Here is a 23213-nt window from a genome sequence, read left to right as displayed (position 1 = left end):
CGGTTGATCGCTGAATCCATTTTGTATGTCAGTTGCCAACACAAATAATTAAAAAAAAACGAACAAAAGTTACCATCAGTGCATTTGATAGCTAGGCTGTTGTAATGAATCATATATAATTATATTGTTATATTTCGCCAAAGTTTGTATTGTAAGAGAGTTTTAAAATTTATTTGAAGCGTCGCTAGTAAATTTGACTATTTATTTTTATTAGTCTAGCAAAATTCTGTAGCTAATCGATTTGTGTTTTTAGTGCCACTTTATTATAAAACTAATACAATAATTTGCCTACTTTGCATGTTCGATTTAGTTATATACCTATTATCATGTTAATATGTATATGGCTGAAAAATTTCAAAACTAAATTACTATTCAATTATTTATTATTATACACTTATTACGTTTAGTATGCTAGAAATATGAGGAAGGATAATAAATAATTTTAATTATATTAGGTATGTGTTTTATTTGACTATTTTTATGGCACAAATTCTTTTTTTTAATTGACCCTAAAGAAATGCATGCACACTTAAAAATAATACTTTGGTTACATACCGATTAATAATATATGAAATTAGAATTGCCGTTGGAATCAAAATCCAAACCAATCAAAACAATGTAAATAGAACCACGCAGCGGCTACAGTGTGAGGAACTAAAATAAAAATAAAAAATCTTTATTTAATCCTACAAATTCAATTGCATACATCAAAAGGCAATTTATGGTCTTCAAAATCTTGATATTTTGTTCGATTAAAAATATTATTTTTTTACATTCTCCTTTAAGTAATCATACAAGTTTTTTCTGGGGATGTCAGCTTGACAGTATTCTAGAATATTTTTATACAGTTCACCTGAAAATAAAAACATTGTCATGACGTCTTACAAATGTATTTTTGTAACTTAATTAGGTTCATTTTACAGACAATTAAATAGTAAAATAGTTTATTATGTCATTTATTATTTTCAGATACATTTACTTATGTTATTTATTTTAATATAATTTTTGGTGGGGGTCAATTATTTGAATGTCTATAGTGGTGTATACCTTGTACGTTCACACATCATCCATTTATTGAATATCTAAATAGTCATGTTTGGATGATCAAATTGACACTTCAAGCATATCTATCATTATTATAAAATATAAGTTTTGCTTGGGCTCGAACTCACAAATATCGGTTAAACTTCACGTGTTCCAGTCACTGGGACATTTTATTTTGGGTGTAAGTCTCACTAAAAAGTCAGATATAACAACAAACTATAGTTTTCATATGACTCGACATACATACCCACAGTGACCTCATATCCAATTAGCAAGTTATAAATGATGTTGATATCATCTCTCAGTTCAACATCTCCGAAGGTATAATAGGCCATGGGTCTGCCTGCTTCCACACAGGCTATCAGTTGTAGCAACGACTTGAGACGAGCGTTACCGCCGAAAGCCCCGCAGCCCCAGTTGCCGGTCGCTACTCCAGGGAAATTTATAACCTCTTTTGTAGTATGGATTGAGAATCCTGTGTATGCCTACAAGTTTAAAATAGTAATGCTAAGCTTCAAGTGTTCTACAACAACCTAATTTGGGTTTATCATCAGCCCGCTTTCGTCCACTGTTGAACATAGACCTCTCCATATGAACGCCACTGTCTTTCTTCGGCAACTCGCATCCATTGGGTTTAATAAGAAAATAAATATCCGGCATCGGCTCCGCCCGCGTGTTCCTGTCTTCTTTTGTAGCCGTGCCTCGACAACGTGTATGGAAAATTTCATGATGATTGGTTGAGTTGTTAAGACGAGAAAACGTACGAAACAAACTCATTTTCGCATTGATGATATAAAATTGGGAAAAAGTTTAAAAAGTTAGGATATCAATTTTTGACTTCATGTGCCAATGTGCCAAATTTCACGACTAAGCGTTTGAAGAGTAAATAAAGAACTATTTGGTATTCAATAATTTGAGAGATTTCGTTTTTTCACTTTGCTATGTCTAATAACTTTCCGTTTCTTAAAGTCGAGTCGAATGTCTTCCAGGATGAGATTGTGATAATAGAAAGGGCACTTGTGTTTGCTAAAAAACTTGTTATCATCTTACCTCCTAGTAGTACCGTAGTTAGGTAGTAATCATTAAGAAAATCCGCCAGGAAAACATCATCATATATCTCCTAGTATTAACCACTGTGGCCGAATCCTGACAGACCATTATAATATAAAATAATGTACCTTATTAAGTTCCCTGTCCACCATCTCCTTGGTATACTGTTCTTCTGGTTTCGGGAACCTTTTAGCATCCAAGGCAAGTATTGCACAACGTCTTCGACCTGATGAGTCTCTTGGAGTTTCATCTATATAATCACCAGACCATTTGAAGGTCATGCTGTAACCTGAGTGAGTGCTGAAACGTTCGCTACCTGTTTAAGAAAATAAACTTTATTATATAAATATTTGTCTGCAATGAACTCTCTCATGGAATTAAATGCAAGATATGATTAGGATTGTCTGTTCCACATCGTTGATAAGTTAACAAGTGGCGGCGCTGGAAGAACTTCTTTTAATGCCAGTGTCAATAACAATGAAATTATGTAGCATTGGGTGGGCCAACTAACGACTGCTTTCCGATAATTACTGCATAATTTATTAATATACTGAATAATTTAATAATGCAATCTGAAAAGTAAACTAATAGTTCCTCGCTAATGACAAATTTGTATATAAGGAACGAGTTTTTCGTGACAGATAATATAGAAGGACCTAGTACGAACATGACATCTCCGGTAGATTCTTTATGATTTTTCACAATAGTTTGTTATCAATAGCGGCACTAAACGTCTTAATTTTACATTCACGACAACAACAACATTTAGATATTTATAGAGTTGGGAATTTTAAAGTTTTTGCCTTGATCCTATTTACTTGATCAGTGGTGTAGCCAAAAGGAGTTTAACAGTTTAGAAATGAATTCGTAAGTGGATTGGTTCCTACTATAAGGGTTGTTAAAGCGGTTATGTGATTATCTATATCTATTTATTACTATCGAATGAAGTCTTTAAAAAAACTTTAGTCATCTACACTAGAAAGACCAAGACCGTCAATTTGACCGCAAGGCGATTTCATTCTTAAATATTTTACAGACTATGTTTTTGTTTCTTTTCATATTTTATGACTTTTCCTAGATTGCTATTATTATGCTAAATCTGTATAAAAAAAATATAAAACTATATGTTTTATATGAGATTCCTTTACGAATACCTACTAAGACCGCACACCGTCAATGTGACGGCATATAAGAATAGTAAACAACTATTTCTTCAAAGTAATGAAGGTACTTTTGTTTTTATTTACGTTAAATTCTGAGTCAGTTTTTACAGTTTAGCTTGTTTACATTACACTTAGTAGACATTGGATTCGTCTAGTGAGTAGTTGTAATTTGCTGTAATAAAATGAGCCGCCATCTCAGTAGTTCTCAAATAGAACAAGAACTGTTGCGTTATCGGAATATACAACTAGATGTGTCCGGTGATGAAAGTGATGACAATTTATTAGACAGTGTTTGTGAAAACCGTGATGAAGAATTTAAGTCGGAACAGGACACTTCTTCACCAGAAAACTCCGAAGTAGATTCCTCTGCTACAAATAACAATATTATTGTAAATTCCTGTAGAGGACGTGAGGTATCTCGTAGATCCATTAGCGGCGGGCAAACAGCGCGCGAAAGACGTTCAGCTAGGACATCAGTACCAGAATTCGGTATGTTACAAGTAGCAAGTGACGGCACCGAATGGACCGTATCTAGGCAAAGACGAAAACCGTTCAAACGATATTTATATAACCCGAATATGTGGTTTTGAAACTGGTACAACCCTATTTCAAAAAGGGCCGAAACGTTACCACTAACAGCTTTTTCACATCTCTAAATTTGGCTAAAAACTAATGGTCGAAAAGACTAATATTTTTGGAACAATGCGGCGTGCAAGACGAGAAGTACCGCCGATTTGTAGAGGTATTCGTACAACAAGATATGAAACTTTTATAATGAAAACCAAGACCGATATAACCCTTACTGTCTATCAAGGAAAACCAACAAAAAATGTTATCATTTTAAGTACTCTGCACTCCAACGTGAGCATAGATACTGATAAAAAAAAACTGAGACAATTGAATTTTATAATGAAACCAAATTTGGTGTAGACATTTTTGATCAAATGGCACGCAAGTGCACCATAAGAGCTGGAATTCAGAGATGGCCGGTTCATGTTTTTTACAATATACTTGATTAAGCAGCAATAAACTCGTGGATTCTGTACCGAAAAGAAACATAAATAAAAATATCTCGGCATGATTTTATCCTTCAACTAGTGAACAATCTACGTGCATAGTATGTGAAAAAAAATACACTTTAACTGCGACTCAAAGACAATAAACTAATCCTGAAACAAGTGAACGATGTACTACAAACAATAAGAGGCGGCAATGTCAAGTCAATCGTAATTGTAAAAAAAATAAAACGTGTGAAAACTGCACAATCTGTAAAAAAGCTGTTTGTTGAAAATGTATAAAAGATTCCAAAAAAACTATTACTTGTTACAAATGTTACTCAGTTTAAGTACCTAGTAAAATTATTTAGCAATAATATTTTAAAAAAAAATTGACTTATTTTTTTTTTAATGGTATTTTCGCAATAATTTCAAAACTATTCTGACTGAATCTCTAGTACCGTCAATTTGACTGCTGCGGTCTTTAAAGGTATTGTATGAAGCCCGGCCCTTCTAGTGTTAATACATATGTATATCTATACTCTCGGTAAGAGACGGGTTCACTGTATTCTACTCTAATATCAAAGTAAAGAAAATATAATAAATTGATTACCCACCTATAATCATAATAGCCTCAGTGGGTGCCATGACTTCTGTGAAGAGAAGAGACACGATGAGTTCGGGGTTGGACACAAACCGTATTTCCTCTTGTACAGCACCACGACGGAGAACTCCACCGCCGATGTATCTGAACATTTTTACATGCATATAAAAATGAACGGTTAACATCGAATTGATATTGTTTATTAAAGAGCTTGATTTATTAATTGTGGCATCCACCGTTACATGATACGTCATTGGATAAAATATAACGTTTATACTGGCATACAATCATTAATCTTAAATTACGTAAATCCCTAAAGTTCAATAACCTACCGTACGAATATACCTTTGTTAGTAAACATCTCTTTGATCTTTATTTCAGAAAAGACTGTATAGTTCAATTATTATTGAAGTGCTTCTATGTTTGAAAGTAAAATTAGAAGGTGCAATGACGTTAAATGACGAAAAGAATACGAAAGTTACTTCATAGTTAACTATCTAACTCGTACTACGAAGAAGTGCTAATTTTAATTTGCGTACTTAAATATACCCACCTCTTGTTTTACTTACTTGTTAGCGAAGTCCACTTGTATGCAACCAGACGCGTCCTCTATAAGTGTATCTGAATCGACAAATAATTTTGTTTTGGCTATCTTTGAAGAACAGTTGTTCCAATCTGGACAATCATCTATTGGTATATGATGGCGAGAAAATGTTACTACTCCATTTGGCTTATCTGCAAAGACGGCAAAAAACAGTAAATTGTATGAAAATGCGATATAGCCTAGAACGTGAATCTTAACCGGATATCGCCTATTTAAACCATTTTTAATCAATTTCGAAAGTGTTACACTGCAATTTTCCTGTTTTCTATCTACTGAGTATAAGACATAGATACCTTTGGATATTCTTCCGAAGTAATGGCAGATGCATTTTAATTTCTCCATCACTTTCGGTCCACCGCCATCGTACAGTCTGCAATAATTAACTCGGATTTATTATTTTTATATTTCTTCTGGTACTTAATACTCTAATGTAAATGTGTACTTGGTCTGGCTCTTCCTTATTTTGAGGATATTCTATTTATTGATATAGTTTAGATAAACATGTTTTGATATTTGATTAACAAAAATAGTGAATAAGTAATACACTATTCAGTATGGTGTAAGCTATAGAGCTTAGTAGAGTATCGTAACAGCCGACCAAATGATATTTTATTTCAAGTCTAATACCATTAACACTTAGCCTTCAACAGCCCGTACATAGAATGGCAACTATCGCACAAGCAGAAGTACTAAAAAGGTAGTCATCAGGAGACGGCCTGCCGTAAAAGTGGGTTCCAAAAACTCTTAAGTGTAGGTACCCATTCCGCATATATTCTACCCCTAGACAACAATAGTTAGTATTGCTGTGTTCCGGTTTTAAGGGTAAATGAGCCACTTTAACAACTACATTCACAAGGGACATAACATCTTAGTTCCAAAGATTAGAAGCGCATTGACGATTGATATTTCTTATAGTAACAATATATAAAGTGACCCAGAAATTTCCAGAATACTATAAAATTTAAAATACAGTTACGAGTATGCAAGAAAATGTGCTTACAATTCCTCGGTCGCAAATATATGGGACACGAATAATTACTATTGAATATGTACTCACGAATTGAAATTAACCGGTGGATATGTCTTGTACTCGGAGTCTCTTCTCTTATTATTTCTTTCAGGGAACGTACAGAAGAAAGCATTTGAAAGTAAGCTGGCTAATTGAAGTTGAGTGAACGATATCGACTTGTTCTCACCTTGTCTGAAAACAATTTATTATATATGTTACTTTAAAATCTCGAACTAAAAGTTGGTAACTCGAAAAGTTGGTAAATGTAAGTATTTTTTTATAAAAGGACGACTTTTTCGGACTTTTACCATTCCAACCTAACCTAACCTAAATACTAAGCTTTTACAGTAATATATATTCAATACTTTACGCCTAATCATGTCTCTCAAGCTATGTTAAAAGCTGTTGCAGATTTCTTAATAAGGTATATGGCTTTCGGTAGCGAAGCACGGTAACAAATAAGTCGTTATTATACATATCACGCGATTTGAATTTTGACTTCCAATTTGCTGAACAGAAGAGTTGGTGTCCTAAGTACAACAATATTACAAATATTATCACTAAGTCAAAAATACATTATAGTATCGTAAATATATTTTAACACAACCGTACGTATTGCAACTTTGTAACATCCCCTAGGGAGCCTCTAACTTCGAGGTTTATACAAGATTCTAAATAGAATAATACACACATACATAACATTACATATATACAAACAATTAACTATTTGAGTGCAGGTAGCACTCAAATAGTTAATTAATACAGCCAGAATATACCTAACAACTTTTATTACTTATTAAGAACTTTCAATGAGCTAACAATGTAAGTAAATAAGTTTAACTTACTTCAAAAGTGGTATCGGCGACTTTATGAGGTCGGGTAGTGACAACGCCAATTTCACAACTTCAGGGAGAGTTATATCGAAAAACTTTTTACTTTCCGCTTCGTCCCAATACTGAAACAAACATGTTTCGATATAATTGTTCGCTATCTTAAATAAAATAATATACATACTTATATTCTAAAAAATATCTCTGAATGCGTATCAAAATCGAACCGATATTTTTAAAAAAGATCCCATTTTTATATTGTAATATTAATTATACATAGCAATGGTAAACTTATTAGGTACCTCGTTGAAAAATTTATGTAGAGCCTTAAATTTCCATATTTCTTTAAATCCCGATTGGTAAGTCAAAACAACATCCATGAAATCTTGGCTATTATGTATTGGCTTGGACAAGGCACTTTTTATCAAATCCCATTTCTTTAGAACTTTCTCGTCGTTATCCTAAAAAAAAAACTTTTGGAATCAAGTATGATAAGCATCAAAAAACAATATAACGCCATTGTAACTTGTAAGTAAATGATAAAATGCCCTAGCATGACATGCACTATTGGAAGTTGTTCCGTAGAATGCTGGTTACTTACTTCAATAGCATACACGTTATAGGCGGAACATGGCAATTTAACATGGTCTTGATCCCATTTGTCTTCTCCAATCTTCGGTTTCAACGTTTTATTAAAATTTCCGTCGGAGGGTATTTCGTATAACACAGTATGGGATTCCCCTTCTGCTACTGAAGGGAACTCGCGACAAAGCCAAGGTGAATGTACCCCAAACATTGTCTTGAAGAAATCATCGGTTAATATCTTATCAGAACTCATAATTGAACGTGACTATGTACCTGAAAATATTTAATTATCGTCATAATCTATTTAATTTATAATTATGTAAAAATATCGAGCCAAGTATTGGCCTTTTCGTATTCATTATTAAGAGTGCCCATTCTAATTCCCGCTTGTCAATTTCTGTCATTTTTAGTATTGTTCCGTGCAACTGCGTGTCCGTGTATAATAACAACTACATACTATAGTCAAGTCAATCGATATAAAGAATCGTGATGCTATTACATTATTCATTCTTATGTGGCATTATATACTTTATGTGGCACGCAACAACGAGCAATACGTTCTCTATTTGTGAGCGATCGGGGCAGAATGCCAATTACAATTAGGGCGTTGCGTCTCAACGTTTAATTTTGATAAAAAAAAAAATCTAGGAATAAAACTAGTTTTTAACGGATTTAATCGCGTATATTAATTATTTTAACATCCCGACGTTTCGAGCACTTTGCAGTGTTCGTGGTCACGGGCAGACTCCAGTCTGTATTATAATCATAATTAATATACGCGATTAAATCCGTTAAAAACTAGTTTTATTTCAATGTGTAATAATCGCGAAAATCTAAGACAACATTAAATTTCTCGGAGTTTAAACCAAATCATTGTTTTTGTGTAAACAAATATTTTAATTTTATAATTACAAAAATATTTTTTCGGATAACGATGTAGTTTTGTAGATTAAGTTTGAAGCTTCATCTTATGAGAATATATTTTTTTTATCAATACATTTTAAAGAATGCAGTCTACTCGTTTATGTAGTGTTTAAAGAAATTATTTAGAACTCATTTTTATAGGTTATACAGCGTTCAATTCACATGAATTGTTAATATTTTTAAAAATCAGTCAACAATCAAATACAAGACATTTTTATTAAGATTTTTTTTCGGTAGATTCTATTAATTAGAGAATATTTTTTGTATTATAATTTATTTAAGTAGCTGATAAATATTTGGCTCCCAATTAAAATATCTGGTGGAAATAGCTAAACTCTCTCTCTCTCTCTTGGTTTTGTAAAATCAATATTAAAATACCTATTTAAAATTATAATATTAAACAATAATTTGTTTTTTGTTTTAGAGGTCTAATATATACTCATGACAGCACTTCCCTCAAAGTTCAATTATTATAGGCGTGCTTATTATTTGTGAGTGACGCTCGTGCTTACGAGATGTGTTTAAATAATTAGAGTAAAGACAGCAAAGAATACAAATAAGAGTATATTTAAGTTTATAACTTCGTGGCTGAATAGATCTGTACGATGTACAATATTGCAGATTGAATAATTCCCGCGTTTTTGCGAAAGGATAGTATATCATAAGCCATAAACAATTTTACAAAATAAAATAAATAAAAAAACTTTAATTATAACAAAACTTTAGCATCATAATCGTAGTACAATTATATTGTAATTATATGTATTTATTTTAATAAGTTACACTAATGTTTAATCTTCGTGTCTATGATGACAATCAAACAATAAAAGTAATTTATAGTCTACAGCTATACTCTGTATCTCTGTCCTCTAGTTCTGTCTAACAGTAAATTTCTTGAAATTAAATCTTATAAAATTTGATAAATTTCAGTATTATAGTAATAGTGACGTCTTAGGAAAATAATGTTGTATTTTAAATATTGATACAAATTTGTTCTATTATTTTATCCTTTTAAAAATTTATTAAAAAGTTACTGTTGAATCGTAGAACATTAAATTTATAATACCGTCTCTAAATATTTAAAGCTTTATATTATTCCTGAATTTCACTTACCAGGTCTTCTTTCACATATAAATGATTAACACAACACAACAATCACCTTAAAAGATTATGATACTACTAATAACATTTTATGCCTACAAACACTTTTATTCGCATTTCGGCGTGATATGGGTATAAAACTCGAAAGTATTACAACCAAGTATTATAAGGAAGTTACTCATGAAAAAAGTAATATTGAATAATATTTTTGAAATTACAAATAGTATAAAATTTATCAGGTAATTGATTACTTTTAATATGACATGTCAAACACTAAACAATAATTTATTTACTTTAAAGTTGCACAATAATAGTAATTGTGAAATAATACGAAATATATTTAAGTAGATACTTACCTAAATTAACAATATCATATGAAATACGAAAATTCAACTTCTTAAAATTATGTTTATCGAACAATGGAATTGTCTTCAATTTCATTTTTTTTTTCCTTTCGAGGTTAATTCAGATTACAGGTACACAATACCATAATCGAAATAATGATTATTAATACGTTACGCTTTACTACAACGTTCTAAGGAAATTTTATTTATAAGTCTAATACTAATAATAATACTGTATTATGAGAAAAAAATTACTGATATATTATTACCAATATGTATCAAGAATAACGTTTTCAATTAAGGTCCCTAAGCTACGCCACACTAGATAAATTTAATTTATGGCCCATATGAATATTACGTCATTATCTTATTTTCAAGGTATGCGAGGCAAAAAAACTTACAATACTTATGTTAAGGTGTGTATGAATAACAATTAACATAGATGTTAGAAACAGGAAATCGAACTCTGGGGAACTCAATTATTGGCCCTAATGTGCAATTTAAAAAGCTACTATTTTTTCATATTTTTCATTATTTTATATAGAATTTTTTTTTTATATTGCGCCCAAGCATAAAATAAAACCATATCACAAAACCACGATTGATTAAAAAATATCAACCGCCGTGAAAAAAAACTTATTGATACATCAACTTGTTTATAATAAAATCGTACCTAATTTTATCGAATATTGATAAAATTGTACTCAATGACAATAAAAAACAAACTGAATAGATACAATGTTTTTGTTATATCTATATAATTCCTGATAATTTAAACACTCTAAAGTGGAGTTGCTGATTCTTTTCCCTACTTTACCTCAATCCTAATTATTTATATATTAACACAAACTTATAATTATTTTAAAATAACTTTCATTATAAAAATGTAGGTAAATCTGGAAGTCACTTTATAAAGGTAGTGGCTAGCATTGAGCTATTATTACTACATTATAACTCAATGATGGCTAGGCACTTATTTTCAACTTCCTTAATTTTATTTTACGAAGTCATGATAATATTTTTAATCCAAAATAGTCCAGTTTATACACTTACAAATCACGTACCTATAGTTTATTCCACGAGTTAAACTCCTAGGTGCCAATATTCGCATTTCATTAGTCGATTTGTGTGGCTAGAATAAGCGAGATTATTCCTGCATATAAGACAATCTTAAGGAATAATTTCGCCAATGAAGGTCAAGCGCTTTTACCAATTAGACACCAGATAAACTTCTTGAAGGGCTCGTTTCGTGAATTAGATGATTCAATAAACGCTTAATATGCGTTTATGTTTTATCTCGCGCTCGATTTCGACAAAAACATTGTAAAATTTCTTTCACTGTGTAGCTTTGTGAGTTGACACTCGTTAAAGCTAAAACTAACTTACTCTAATAAACTCCATAACAATTTCATAGTATGAAATGAGTGATGAAACCTTTGCCTAGTTTTGTAAATAAAATAAAATGATAAGAAGATCAAATGGATGCGGAACTATACAATAACGTAAAAAAAAATACGCACGAAAAATTTATTAATAAAATAAATACAATCTCATACAAAAATCATGCAGGTTTCTTTGAGAAATAATCTGTTATTTTCTTTGCTAACTTTTTTTTATCATTAGGCGATATATTTGTTTGCAAATTATCTTCGATTTCCATGACCGTTTCGTACTTTGCAGTTTTCTTTTCAAACATTGAATTTTGGTGACAATTTAGATTTAATTTTCCACTATCATTGTCTATTTTCTCCATCTCGTCAAATAGTCTCGTAGTTTGGCTGGATGGTTCGATACTTTCGGCCACTTCACGCTCACTTGTCAATGTTTTATTTTGATTAATGACAAGTTTTTCACTAGAGTCTTTTTTCTTGTGTGTGATTTCTGTGTCGTCTGATTGCATTTTGACAGTCGTAGGCGTAATAGATTCGCTATCGTCGTCTGTTGTAAACATGTCGGGAGATCTATTTAGATCTAGTACCACAGAAAGAGGCAATTCATAGTTTTCTGTTTCACGGCCCTAAAATCCATATAAAAATGAGATATTATGTATATTTGTAGTTATTTATAATAATTCAATAGCTATTTCATTATTATTATTTTTAGTTAACATTACTTACAGAATTCTCACGTTGTAGTTGGTTTTGACAACGTTTTTTTTCTAAAGTTTCTTCCAAGAATGTGAAAATGTTCAATTTTTGAACATCCTCATTGCAGAATTTAAGTAATATTTCATAGAGCTGACCTGTAAAATTTTTAATTTTTATTATATGATCGAAAACGTTATATAAAATATATTTTCATTCATAAACTAAGACGCTGTACACATTTAATAATATTCAAAAAAGGGAGACTAATCAACTAAGCACACACAAAGGCGCAGTCTATTCCCTCCCTAATAAGCTACAACCGAGATGACCGAAAGAGTCTAGGTGCGGGACCAACTGCTGTACTTGCTCTCCGAGACATGGGAGTGTACACACGAATAACCGTTTCCTATCCGCCCCATATGGGGTTCAAACCCAGGAGCTCGCGAGGCAGTCAAATAAATGATCACTGGACGTAGGGCGATACAAAGCAAAGCGCAATCACCGACGGAGACGTCGTGGCGCGCCAGCAGCTCGTGCGCGCGCACGAGGCGGTCGCGCAGCGCGGCGTCGCCGAACGTGTAGTAGGCGAGGTGGCGGCCGGCGCGCGCCAGCGCCATCATCTGTATGAGCAGCTTGAGCGGCGCCGAGCCGCCGAACGCGCCGCAGCCCCAGTTGCCCGTCGCCACGCCCGGGAAGTGCGGGCCCGCCGCCTCCGCCGTGAAGAACGAGAAGCCGACCCACGCCTGCGTGCCGCGCCACCGTTACTCCTCCTTCGACTTACTTAGTTGTCTTGTTTGTAAATGTAACAATCTTGAATGACTTGGTGCGAGTCCATGTTTGGCAGTAGAATATCTGATGAGTGGGTGGTACTCATCAGATATTCTACCACCAAACAACAATACTTAGTATCGTTGTGTTCCAATTGGAAGAGTGAACGAGCCGGTGTAAATACAAAGAAAGGGAACATAACATCTAGTTTCCCCATTTGGCAACGAGGGAATATTAACAGTGCCAATGTCTATGGGCATTGGTAATCACAAACCATCAAGTGACCCATTTGCTTGTCTTTATATATGAAAAAAAAAAATTGTCTGAATGAATATTGAAAACTCCAATCTAAGCTTGGCTCTACCTCCCCACTGACCTTGTCGAGTTCCCTAGTGATGGCTTCCTTCGTGTACTCCTGGCTCCTGTTGCTGAAGGGCTGGGCGTCGATGGCCAGCACGGCGCAGCGCCTCCGGCCCGACGAGTCCCGCGGCGTGGCGTCCACGTGCTCGCCCGCCCACTGGAAGCTGTGTCCGTAGCCCGAGTACTTGCTGTACTGCTCGCAACCTACGAAGGTCATTTTATTATTTAATATCGGAATGAAGACGAACATAACAGCAACCTTATCATAACGGGACCATATTTATAGACCTAATAGTAGACCCCATAAGAGGATCAACGACGTCATGTCTCTAGTGCATAGATTTACACCGGATCACTCCTACTCTTCAAATCGAAACACCCAAGTATTGTTGTTTGGCGTTATAATAGCTATGTTATTAGCATAGTAAAGTCATATGCTAATATTAAATAAGCATATTATGGAAACTGTTTACTATGAGATTCACCTTTGACTATTAAATGTTAATACTTTTACAAGTATGGGTTTATATTACCAAACCCTGCATTTAAGCAATGCTTAATCAATTGCTTCATACTTCAAAGCGGCAAAGTTATATAACACGAACATTCACTAATTACCGATGATCATAAGTGCTTCGTTAGGTCTCAATGCTTCAGTAAAAAGCATCGATATCATCAACTCTGGACATATCATGAATCTAATTTCTTCTTGAACGCTACCGTAATTCAAAACACCGCCGCCGAGAAATCTGAAAGGAAAACAAATAATTATATTATTTGTTCAAAACGAAAAATCTGATAGATATTATGATTTTTTTTTTAAGAAATAGTTTTGCGGACATTGGCGCAATAAGAAATTTTAACCATTCTTTACATCTGCAACGCACCACAAATCTTGGAAACTAAGTGTGGTGAGTCAAACTAATTAAGGTGTAAATGAGCCAGTGTAACGAAAGGCACTAGGGACATAACATCTTAGTTCCCAAGCTTTCCGCCAGCCTTGCATTGGTTATACGAGATACTATTAATATTTCTTACATTAGAGTAAACACGGCACGTACTTATTGGCGAAGTCGACCTGTATGAGTCCGTGCGCGTCCTCGATGGTGCTCGTGGCGTCGGCGTGCACGAGCAGCGCGCCCAGCCGCGCCGCGCAGTCGCGCCACCCGCCGCCCGCGCGCCCCGCGCGCCGCGACACCGTCACCGCGCCCGCCGGGACTGTACTGCGACACGCGCTCACTCACTCACCGGGACACCGGACGCGCGTGTCCGTCGATCTAGACACGCGGTAGCGTGTCAGCCAAGTTCTAGTAACAGAACTGGCAAGCAGCACCGTGTGTAATATTACACGAACCATTTGGAGCCACTTTTGACCTCCTCATAACTCAAAAACTATTTGACATAAATGTGTCAAATTTGGCTCATGTATTGAGTCTCGCGAGATACATATGTGTTCCAAATTTGAAAAACGCATCTCAAATGGTTATTTAGATATTAACGTCTAAAAATCGTCATTTTTATCACTTTTATTTTCTTTTTTATTGAATATTTGCGTGCTTAATTTGTGTTTATAATTCATTTGTAACAGGCTTAGAACTTACGAAGGCTATAATATAATTCGTATATGAGAACTAGCCAAGTCAGACCTTAGGCAACAATATATTATCCCAAGTTATAAGAAGAAATGATATTTTATGTAGTTATAAATAAATTTCAGAAAGGACTATTTAACTTGGCACAAATTTAGATCTCACTTCTTTTGTCGTTGAAGACAACAACCAAGGTGTATATCATAATATTTAACTTGGCTCTCATTTTTACATTCATGTTTTTGATGGGATACAACTCACCACTAGAGTCGTATCGAGTCATGGAAAATAGCACCTGCACCACCGTACCTTACGGCTCGCATGCTTTTGAACCAATTTTTAACGTTATAAGCAAATTCTTGGGTATGCAGCTCACATATTTCATTTAAATAAATTATGTAGAAATGCCACAAAAATTTTAGGATACTGCAACATTGTTTGTTGAAAATAAAAATGCAATTTCAAAGATTTCTCAAACTTGGCACAATCGTATTTTCTTAAAAAACAACCATTTCTTTAGGCGTCAGTGCACGGAAAAGCGTCGAAACAGATGATAATTATTGTTTTTTAAAAATCTCTTTTTGCAATATGTTACACCTAGAATGCACAGGGCCGCTTAAAATTAGAATATAAATACGAAATACAAACATGAAATATAGTATTACCGTTTGTGCAAACTCTTCTGAAGTAATGGCAGATACATTTGAGTTTTTCCAAGATGTGGTCAGACGGTGAACACTCAAATAACCTAAAAACAGAAATTCTAATTAATAAAATAAGTAATAGTTTTAACCTAAGCTATATATTTTTTTTATTTACTGTCACATATTTTAACAAAGATTGCAGGTCCAAAAGCGAGAAAGCTTTTACAATCAAAAAATTCAACTCACATACTGAAATTAAAGTATGGATATGAAGCATATTCTGAGTCCCTCTTTGTTGTGTTTCTCCTTGGGAATGTACAGAAAAATGCATTTGCTAATATAGACGATATCTGCTGCTGTGATAATGATATTGAATGGTTTTTATTCTGCCTGTAACATTAAATAAAATAAATTGCTATAAGAAATCATATCAATACACCATATTTATAAAAATAATATAATTATAAATCAGTCTAATAAATATACTCAATAAATTCACTACATAATAATCTGACGACAGATTGCCTGAAATACTTCTGGCATGCCTTAATCTTAATGTTAATAAATACATAAGGAACAATTACTTCAATAATGGTATTGGTGATTGTATCAATTGTGGGAGAGCCAGAGCTAACTTAGTCATTTCAGGAAGAGTTACATCATAGAAATATTTTGTCTCCTCTGCTTCTAAGTGCTGAAAAAGCATTACAACAGAATATTATGAGCATAAAAATATTATAATTAAATAAAAACACACAGCAATAAAGCAAACAATTATAACAAATCCACTTTTGTTAGTGAAATTAAATATTTTTTATAGTTACTATCAATAGTATAATAGTGTATATAATTTAATAAACTGCTTATATCAATGTATCACAGTTAGTTACCTCTTCAAACAGCTCATACAATGATCGAAACTTCCACTTGTTCTTAAACTTAGTGTTGTAACTAAGTATGGCACTGGCCAGCTCTTCAGTATTTCTTATAGGTCTATTAAGTGCTTTCTGAATCATGTCCCAACGTTTCTTTAAATGGGTTTCACCAGAGCTCTATTGAAATAAATAAATATTAAAGTAGTTTACATAATTCAAACATAAATTCATATAAATATTTATTACTAAACAAAAATATTGTAGATAAGGATAGCTTCTCTTTACATTTTCAAGTATCAAGCATTGTCTGGCATTATGAGAGCTATTGTTGTAATCAGGGCCCAAACCTCTACGATATTATTATATCAGAATCTTTGTTTCCACAAAAATGCACAGCTGAATACTTAATCCAACCCAACAGAAATGTTACACTTACAGTTTCAACAGGATACAAGCTGTGAGAAGAAAATGGCATTCTGACATGCTCGTGATCCCACTTATCTTTGCCAATCTGTGGCTTAGGCGGCCTATCTAGTTGCGCCCCACTAGCAGGTATATGATATAAAACACTGTGGTTGTATGCTGGCTGCACCAAAGGAAACTCTGGAGCACCCCATGGCGAATCAGATCCAATAATTTGCGATATTGGAACACCTTTCCACTCACAATTGGTAGACATCGCTTTTTGTAAAATGCCTGCGAGTAACAAATTTATGAATACTACCATATATTATGACTGAGCAGCTTTCAAAGATACTACTACTTACAAGTTTTTAATATTTTTTTGTAAGCTCTACTGTGATTCATGGAGCTTTGTACATTTTTTTACGATACATATAAGGATAACGAATTTCACTATAAGCAGTGAAATTTAAAATTTTGTAATCAGTGAAAAGAAAGTAACTCAAATTACAAAGCGAATATCGTCACATGTACTTAAATTATGAACAAAACAAACTGTAATTGTAAAATTAAAATTGAAAAACACGTACTCCGTTGAACGCGACCTATACATTCCTTCAAACAGCTGTCAATGTCATCGGTCAACAATTTAATGCCACAGAATACATAGTACGCTTTACTCAAAAGTCAACATCATATCAAAGGACACAGATATGGAAATATTTTTTGAATTATATACAAAAGGACGACACACTGACAAAAATGAGACACCTACTTATTTTCCTAGAATTTCATTGGCTTACTCACGCTTCTCACCTGAAGCACAACAATGATAAGAATTTTCATTGGGTGCCCTTAACCCATTAATACAGACTTACACAAGCACTACAGCGAAAAATCTCACAATATTAAAATCTTTTAGTAGAATATTAAATATTAATTTTATTATTCGTAACAAACAATAATCTTGAGCTCCAAAATAATTATTGAGTAGGAAGGCTTAGAAACAGATTTGACCAATCTTAAGTTTGTATTCATCCTGTTTGTGTTTCACTGAAATTAAATAAAATCCGTAAGTATTATTTTACTGACCGTGATGGGGTAACCCAATTCTATATAGGAACCAAAACTGAACCATTTTTGTGTCAATGTTCGTAGAAAATAGCCAGAATAGCCATATATTTTTATCCCAGGACATAATCCTTAATTACAATATAAGAGAACCTACATCGTGTAAGTGTTATTAGGACTGAAAGGGACCAAAAATGTAAATAGTTATCACGCGCACACACAGTAAAAGCATTTCTAGCCTTTCGAGAGACTATGTATTATATTGCTTTGCTTACATATAAATGAGTTTTTTTTTATTTAACTTGAATTGTTTTAAAAATACTAATAGTTTGAAGACATCTATTTTTAATAGAAAATATGTATATAAATCCTTAAAGATTAATAAGTTTCTTTTTTTCATTTAGATACCTAGTGCCACAGATTAAATAATACGCATCAAAAACATCTGACAAATGACAGCTATTTTATTAGGTTATACACAATCACAAATCAGATTATATAAATAAACTTACTCCGAACCTTTCACAAGATAAAATATTTAATATATTAATAATAAATATTTACATACAAGGTTATGATACTTTTCTTTAGCCGAGAGCAAATTAAACTAACAGTTCACCATGGTTTTAATGAAAGGTTCTCAAATTCCTAAAGATGCTGTTGTACTCGATGAAGTTGAAGCGATCAGTTATGTATGGGATGTTGTGTCAAAATGGGATTCGTGGTCAGACATGTAAGATAATAATAGTATAATAAAATAATGTGCCTATTTTAAATAATTTAAGGTTAGGATTGCCCTATAAGATTATTAAAAAAGTTTAAGACGAAATTATTACCAGTTCAAAAAAAAAATTATGTTAATAAATTATTACATTATACTAGGTAGTTAATTGTAACAAGCTAATACCTACTTAAATGCAGTCATATAATTTTCATTTCTGCAATAATTCATTGGAAAATATTAAATCCTAATGCAGAATTTATTTTTGTATTTAATAAACTTAAATCAACATTCCTCGACATTACAGATGGGCATTACGATACGGCCCAATGGTCCTGGGGGCTATTAATTCAGTAAGCGGTGTTATTATAAATAATCACTACAGATGGAAACTGAAACTAGGAAATTATGGATATTTTTCATCAACTTTGCCTCTCACTGTGATGCCTGGCATTTTAACACTTATTTTTCATAAACATGTAAGTTATACAAAGTAATGATAATAGCAATGACTTTCTGATCAATTTTTAAGCAGTTGCTTTGTATTAAAGAGTCAACAACTAGGCAGGAAACATTATAGTGTAGAAGTTATATAAGGTGCAGGACCGATATGTGGCTACACACCACAACCACCATGTATGATTCTGAAAACTTTTGATGAGCCATAATATAAGCTAAAACCATGAACATGACCTGCAGCTATAACTAAGCTACTTAACCTTATACTTACACCCATAAAGAAGTGCCAACTTCTTTACTTCTTGGTCTGCTACTGAGGTTTTCTTGAGAGATTTATTAATTAACAAGTAAAACTATAGAAGTCTTGCTAGATTATTCCTACATCTTCTGTTAGAAGCTTTATTTAAATTGCTTTAGAAGTTTTTTTCAATTAATTATATATTTTATAAGGCTATTTAATTAAAGAAAATAATTATATGTATCTCTATTTTCCCTAGCTCATATCAACAGACTTGCTTTTAATGAAGAATGATACATGCCCTGTCTGCTATGAAGTTAAATCATCAGCAATACAAATATCTATGGGTTTATTATATCCCATGGTACTGGCTCCCACATCAGCTTTAATGGTAATATTACTTTTCTACCTTTCTAAAGACAAGCAGGACTAATCCAAGAACACAGTCCATTTGTTGATAATGCTTTGTACAAGCCAGTGTAAATACAATTATACAAGCTCAAGGGACATTTTAGTTCCCAAGGATGAGAAAGTTGAGAAACAATTAATATTTATTACAGCACTAATGTCTCTGGGCAGTGGTCATACACTCATTAATTTCAAAATATTATTTGCTTGATATTGTCTCTTGACAATATAAGATGAATGATTAAAATTAATGATATATTAACAAGATATATGACTAAATGAGCTTTTTTTCGTTGTCTAAATACAAATAGCATTTGTTTTTTTTTTTTTATAACATATACACCTTTTTATTTTTAATTTCTCTTCAAATATTTTCTTTTGTTTTCAGCTAGCCAATAGATATGCAACATACAGAGTGCCACATCTTTTCGAAGGCCCTAAGGTTATGTTTGGTTTTTTGAAGAAGCATACAAAACCATTCACTGGTACTTTAGGATATATTGCTTTAATCCAACTTGCTGCCTCGGCCTTCATTACCTATTTTGAAATGAAAAATACTTTTACATTAAGGCATAAAATAGTGGAAATAGAAAATAAAATGGAGCAAGAGTTAAATGATAATAAGATAAGACTGTAATTTATTTTTATAGGTCGTTAATATAGTTGTTGAATTTTGTAATGTAGTTTTAATATAGTGTTTTATCAATTAGTTTCGGATTTATTATTTGTGTTTATTGTTTATAGAGTTGGCCAGAATGAAAATTCTCTGTTATATCATTGAAGATTTTCGAACGAATTTACAGTGAAGCGGCGCAACGTTTTCCGAACGCCTCTCGTTTTGGACAATCTTTAACATAATGGTTTAGGGCCGAGAACGCAATGCTGCTGAAAATTAAAGCAGATACAACAATTAAATTGAGAGATTCATTATCATGCAAACCTCTTCCCGATGTAGTTTTTTTATATAACGATCATAAACACAAGATAATTAACCTTGTCGGTACTCGTCGAGAGTATACATAACTCGCTTGGAATTCACAGCGCACTTGATTACTTTGAATCCGAGGAGAAGTAAGAGTTAATACAATGACATAAAAAAGCTAAGCACAAGGGCTAATTTAATTTTAATGCCAGAAATCAGCCAAAAATTGTTGGTTTTGTTGGAACTGTAGGAATTTTATAAAATTATTGTTGGTACTGCGCTTCTGGATAAGTGAGATTACAGAAGTTATCAAAGAAAAAAATTTACGAAGTTTGTCTAAAGGTACTTAGCAAGACAACGCTAAGCGCGTTCAACAATAGGCTATTCGACAATGCGAAAAATAATGTGTCAATTATTTTAATCAGTATATAAAGGGTTTTCCATTAAGGGCGCTTGATCTTTGAAATGCAAAAAAAAATACATGTAGGAGATCTCTCCTACATGTATTTTTTTTTGCGATTTTTTTTTTTTATTTGGAAGGTCTATCGACCCCATTATGTATGGAATATGACATCATTCAAATGACCGCCACGGCTTCGGTTGGTGGCGCGCACACGAAAGGTCCAATTTTCGATGACTCTGGCGCACAAATCGGGCTGTATTTGATCGATGGCGTGGCGTATGTTGACTTTGAGGGCATCGGTGGTTTGCGGCTTGTTGGCATAGACCTGCGACTTAAGAAAACCCCACAAGAAAAAGTCCAGCGGGGTCAAATCGCACGATCTCGGTGGCCAGTTCACGTCGCCTCCGCGCGAGATGACCATGTCCAGAAATTGCTCGTGCAGAACTTCCATCGTAGCGTGTGCTGTGTGGCACGTAGCGCCGTCCTGTTGAAACCACATGTTGTCCAGATCTATATTCTCGATTTCAGGCCAAAAGAAGTTGGTTATCATCGACCGGTATCGCTCACCATTGACGGTGACGGCCACACCATTATCGTTTTCGAAAAAATACGGACCAATCACGCCTCCGGCCCAAAATCCGCACCAAACAGTCACTTTCTGCGGGTGCATTGCCACTTGGTGAACCTCGTGTGGATTGGTCTCGTCCCAAATACGGCAATTTTGCTTGTTGACATAGCCATTCATCCAAAAATGCGCCTCGTCGCTGAAGATGATTTTTTTGCCAAAATCGGCGTCAACTTCCAACTGCTCTAATGCCCAGTCAGCGAACACACGGCGCTGTCTATGGTCATTAACCTTGAGCTCTTGGGTCAGCTGGATCTTGTACGGGTGCAGGCTCAAGTAACAACCGAGGCCGAGTTCCTGTGCGCGACGCGGAATTGACTGCCGCGGGTTTTCGAGGACACTGTCGCGCACAGCGGCGATATTCTCGGCAGATCTCGCGTTACATTAACGCACGGGAACCGGCTGATTTTTAACTGACCCGGTTGACTCGAATTTGTCCACCAATCGACGGATAGTCGACTCGGCAGGACGATCATCGCGACCGTAAAACGGGCGAAGTGCGCGGAACGTTGCTCGAACTGAAGACCCATTTTCATAAAACAATTTTATGATTTGCACGTGCTGCTCGACACTGTAACCTGCCATGGTGGTTTGGGAGGACGGAATTTTCTAATATAGTGTATTATCTATGGACGGAATGAATATAACACACTGCATTTGACAGCTGTCACTCAAACAACATGGCCGCAATCAGCTGTCAAAGTTCAAGCGTCCCTATTGGAAAACCCCTTATTATGAGTTTAAAAAAGGTTATTTATTAAGGAAAGTTGAAAATAATAATTAATTTATTCAACAATCCATAAATAAAAATGCTTTTTTTTAAACGTTTGCCGCGTGACACATAACACTTCTGATTGGTCGGGTTTATGATCATGTCACTTGCTTGTTAACCTCGTTTGCCTACTATATTTGGGTTATATGTGCCACAGATTACAATACAGGCAAGTGACGTCACTGACCCAATTGCAGCGCCATATTGTCAAAGTAGCGTTTTCGCGCGCTATTTAAATATTGAATTGTTAATTTGATATTTTTCAGCAAATATGTACTAGAATTAAAAAACACAACTTATACTGGGTTCCTTAACCTCTACTAAATAATATAAAATGGATTTTAAAAACCAGTCAAATAGCCAATTGCGGTGCGAAGACAATAGTCACGTTAACACATATCCTCAGTCCCTAGTGAATTATATTATTTTACCAAAGCTTATATTTATGAAAAAGTTAAAAAAATATGTGCTATCACGCTTTAACATTCAGCAACTCGGTTTTTTTTTTCTAAGATTGTATTCTGTTTTAAAATTATTAAAATATCAGAGGCAGTCCTTTTTTAATGACAAGGCATCGCTTCCATATGGCAGTCGAGGACCTCAATATTAACACTTT

General features: G+C 33.8%; 4 protein-coding genes across 7 annotated transcripts; 1 reads left to right on the top strand and 3 right to left on the bottom strand.

Annotated features, from left to right (window-relative positions):
* Positions 1–660: 660 nt before the first annotated feature.
* LOC125066286 (poly(ADP-ribose) glycohydrolase-like) lies at positions 661–10283 on the bottom strand. Of its 3 annotated transcripts, none has more exons than XM_047674314.1 (11): positions 10266–10283; positions 7901–8157; positions 7602–7760; positions 7315–7424; positions 6518–6661; positions 5754–5830; positions 5426–5591; positions 4870–5000; positions 2223–2410; positions 1292–1529; positions 661–853 (listed from the first exon to the last, which is right to left on the bottom strand). In XM_047674314.1, exons 2-11 carry the CDS (start codon positions 8135–8137, stop codon positions 762–764), a joined length of 1542 nt encoding a protein of 513 aa, XP_047530270.1. In that variant the 5' UTR covers positions 8138–8157; positions 10266–10283; the 3' UTR covers positions 661–761. The 3 variants fall into 3 exon arrangements, with proteins under 3 accessions (XP_047530270.1, XP_047530269.1, XP_047530271.1); XM_047674313.1 differs by lacking the exon at positions 10266–10283 and adding an exon at positions 9922–10104; XM_047674315.1 differs by lacking the exons at positions 1292–1529; positions 10266–10283 and adding an exon at positions 9922–10104.
* A 1483-nt stretch (positions 10284–11766) lies between these two features.
* Positions 11767–17610, bottom strand: LOC125066209 (poly(ADP-ribose) glycohydrolase-like). 2 transcript variants are annotated; one of them, XM_047674188.1, is made up of 12 exons: positions 17569–17610; positions 17013–17272; positions 16592–16753; positions 16286–16395; positions 15948–16091; positions 15723–15805; positions 14530–14686; positions 14087–14217; positions 13485–13672; positions 12843–13083; positions 12371–12495; positions 11767–12270 (listed from the first exon to the last, which is right to left on the bottom strand). In XM_047674188.1, exons 2-12 carry the CDS (start codon positions 17253–17255, stop codon positions 11815–11817), a joined length of 2040 nt encoding a protein of 679 aa, XP_047530144.1. In that variant the 5' UTR covers positions 17256–17272; positions 17569–17610; the 3' UTR covers positions 11767–11814. The 2 variants fall into 2 exon arrangements, with proteins under 2 accessions (XP_047530144.1, XP_047530143.1); XM_047674187.1 differs by having other exon boundaries at positions 17344–17595.
* Positions 17611–18560: 950 nt separating this feature from the next.
* On the top strand, positions 18561–20965 carry LOC125066352. The gene is made up of 4 exons (XM_047674403.1): positions 18561–18782; positions 19078–19249; positions 19727–19858; positions 20264–20965. The coding sequence occupies exons 1-4, from the start codon at positions 18670–18672 to the stop codon at positions 20510–20512; spliced, it is 666 nt and encodes a 221-aa protein (XP_047530359.1). The 5' UTR covers positions 18561–18669; the 3' UTR covers positions 20513–20965.
* Positions 20966–21322: 357 nt separating this feature from the next.
* On the bottom strand, positions 21323–22355 carry LOC125066384. The gene is made up of 3 exons (XM_047674446.1): positions 22167–22355; positions 21768–22122; positions 21323–21684 (listed from the first exon to the last, which is right to left on the bottom strand). The coding sequence occupies exons 1-3, from the start codon at positions 22353–22355 to the stop codon at positions 21533–21535; spliced, it is 696 nt and encodes a 231-aa protein (XP_047530402.1). The 3' UTR covers positions 21323–21532.
* Positions 22356–23213: the final 858 nt, after the last annotated feature.

Source organism: Vanessa atalanta, chromosome 9 (genome assembly GCF_905147765.1).
Source record: "Vanessa atalanta chromosome 9, ilVanAtal1.2, whole genome shotgun sequence".
In the NCBI taxonomy this organism is placed as follows: Eukaryota; Metazoa; Arthropoda; class Insecta; order Lepidoptera; family Nymphalidae; genus Vanessa; species Vanessa atalanta.
The sequence above is the reverse complement of the archived record's forward strand: the minus strand, read 5'-3'. Positions and strand labels throughout refer to the sequence as shown.

Excerpts from the sequence above, each read along its gene's own strand:
- LOC125066209 (XM_047674187.1), bottom strand. The coding sequence starts at position 17,383 with ATGAATCACAGTAGAGCTTACAAAAAAATATTAAAAACTT. Across the intron at positions 16,396-16,591 it reads TGTATGAGCTGTTTGAAGAG|CACTTAGAAGCAGAGGAGAC; the intron begins GTAACTAACTGT and ends ATGCTTTTTCAG. Across the intron at positions 12,496-12,842 it reads GCGCCACGACGTCTCCGTCG|GTCAGCTCTATGAAATATTA; the intron begins GTGATTGCGCTT and ends AAAATTTTACAG.
- LOC125066384 (XM_047674446.1), bottom strand. The coding sequence starts at position 22,355 with ATGGGTCTTCAGTTCGAGCAACGTTCCGCGCACTTCGCCCGTTTTACG. Across the intron at positions 22,123-22,166 it reads TATCGCCGCTGTGCGCGACA|GAACTCGGCCTCGGTTGTTA; the intron begins GTGTCCTCGAAA and ends CGTCGCGCACAG. Across the intron at positions 21,685-21,767 it reads TGTGGCCGTCACCGTCAATG|GACGGCGCTACGTGCCACAC; the intron begins GTGAGCGATACC and ends TGGTTTCAACAG.
- LOC125066286 (XM_047674314.1), bottom strand. The coding sequence starts at position 8,137 with ATGAGTTCTGATAAGATATTAACCGATGATTTCTTCAAGACAATGTTT. Across the intron at positions 5,831-6,517 it reads CCACCGGTTAATTTCAATTC|ACTGTACGATGGCGGTGGAC; the intron begins GTGAGTACATAT and ends TAATTATTGCAG. Across the intron at positions 2,411-4,869 it reads TGAGGCTATTATGATTATAG|GTAGCGAACGTTTCAGCACT; the intron begins GTGGGTAATCAA and ends TTTCTTAAACAG.
- LOC125066352 (XM_047674403.1), top strand. The coding sequence starts at position 18,670 with ATGGTTTTAATGAAAGGTTCTCAAATTCCTAAAGATGCTGTTGTACTC. Across the intron at positions 18,783-19,077 it reads TGGGATTCGTGGTCAGACAT|ATGGGCATTACGATACGGCC; the intron begins GTAAGATAATAA and ends TCGACATTACAG. Across the intron at positions 19,859-20,263 it reads CTCCCACATCAGCTTTAATG|CTAGCCAATAGATATGCAAC; the intron begins GTAATATTACTT and ends TTTTGTTTTCAG.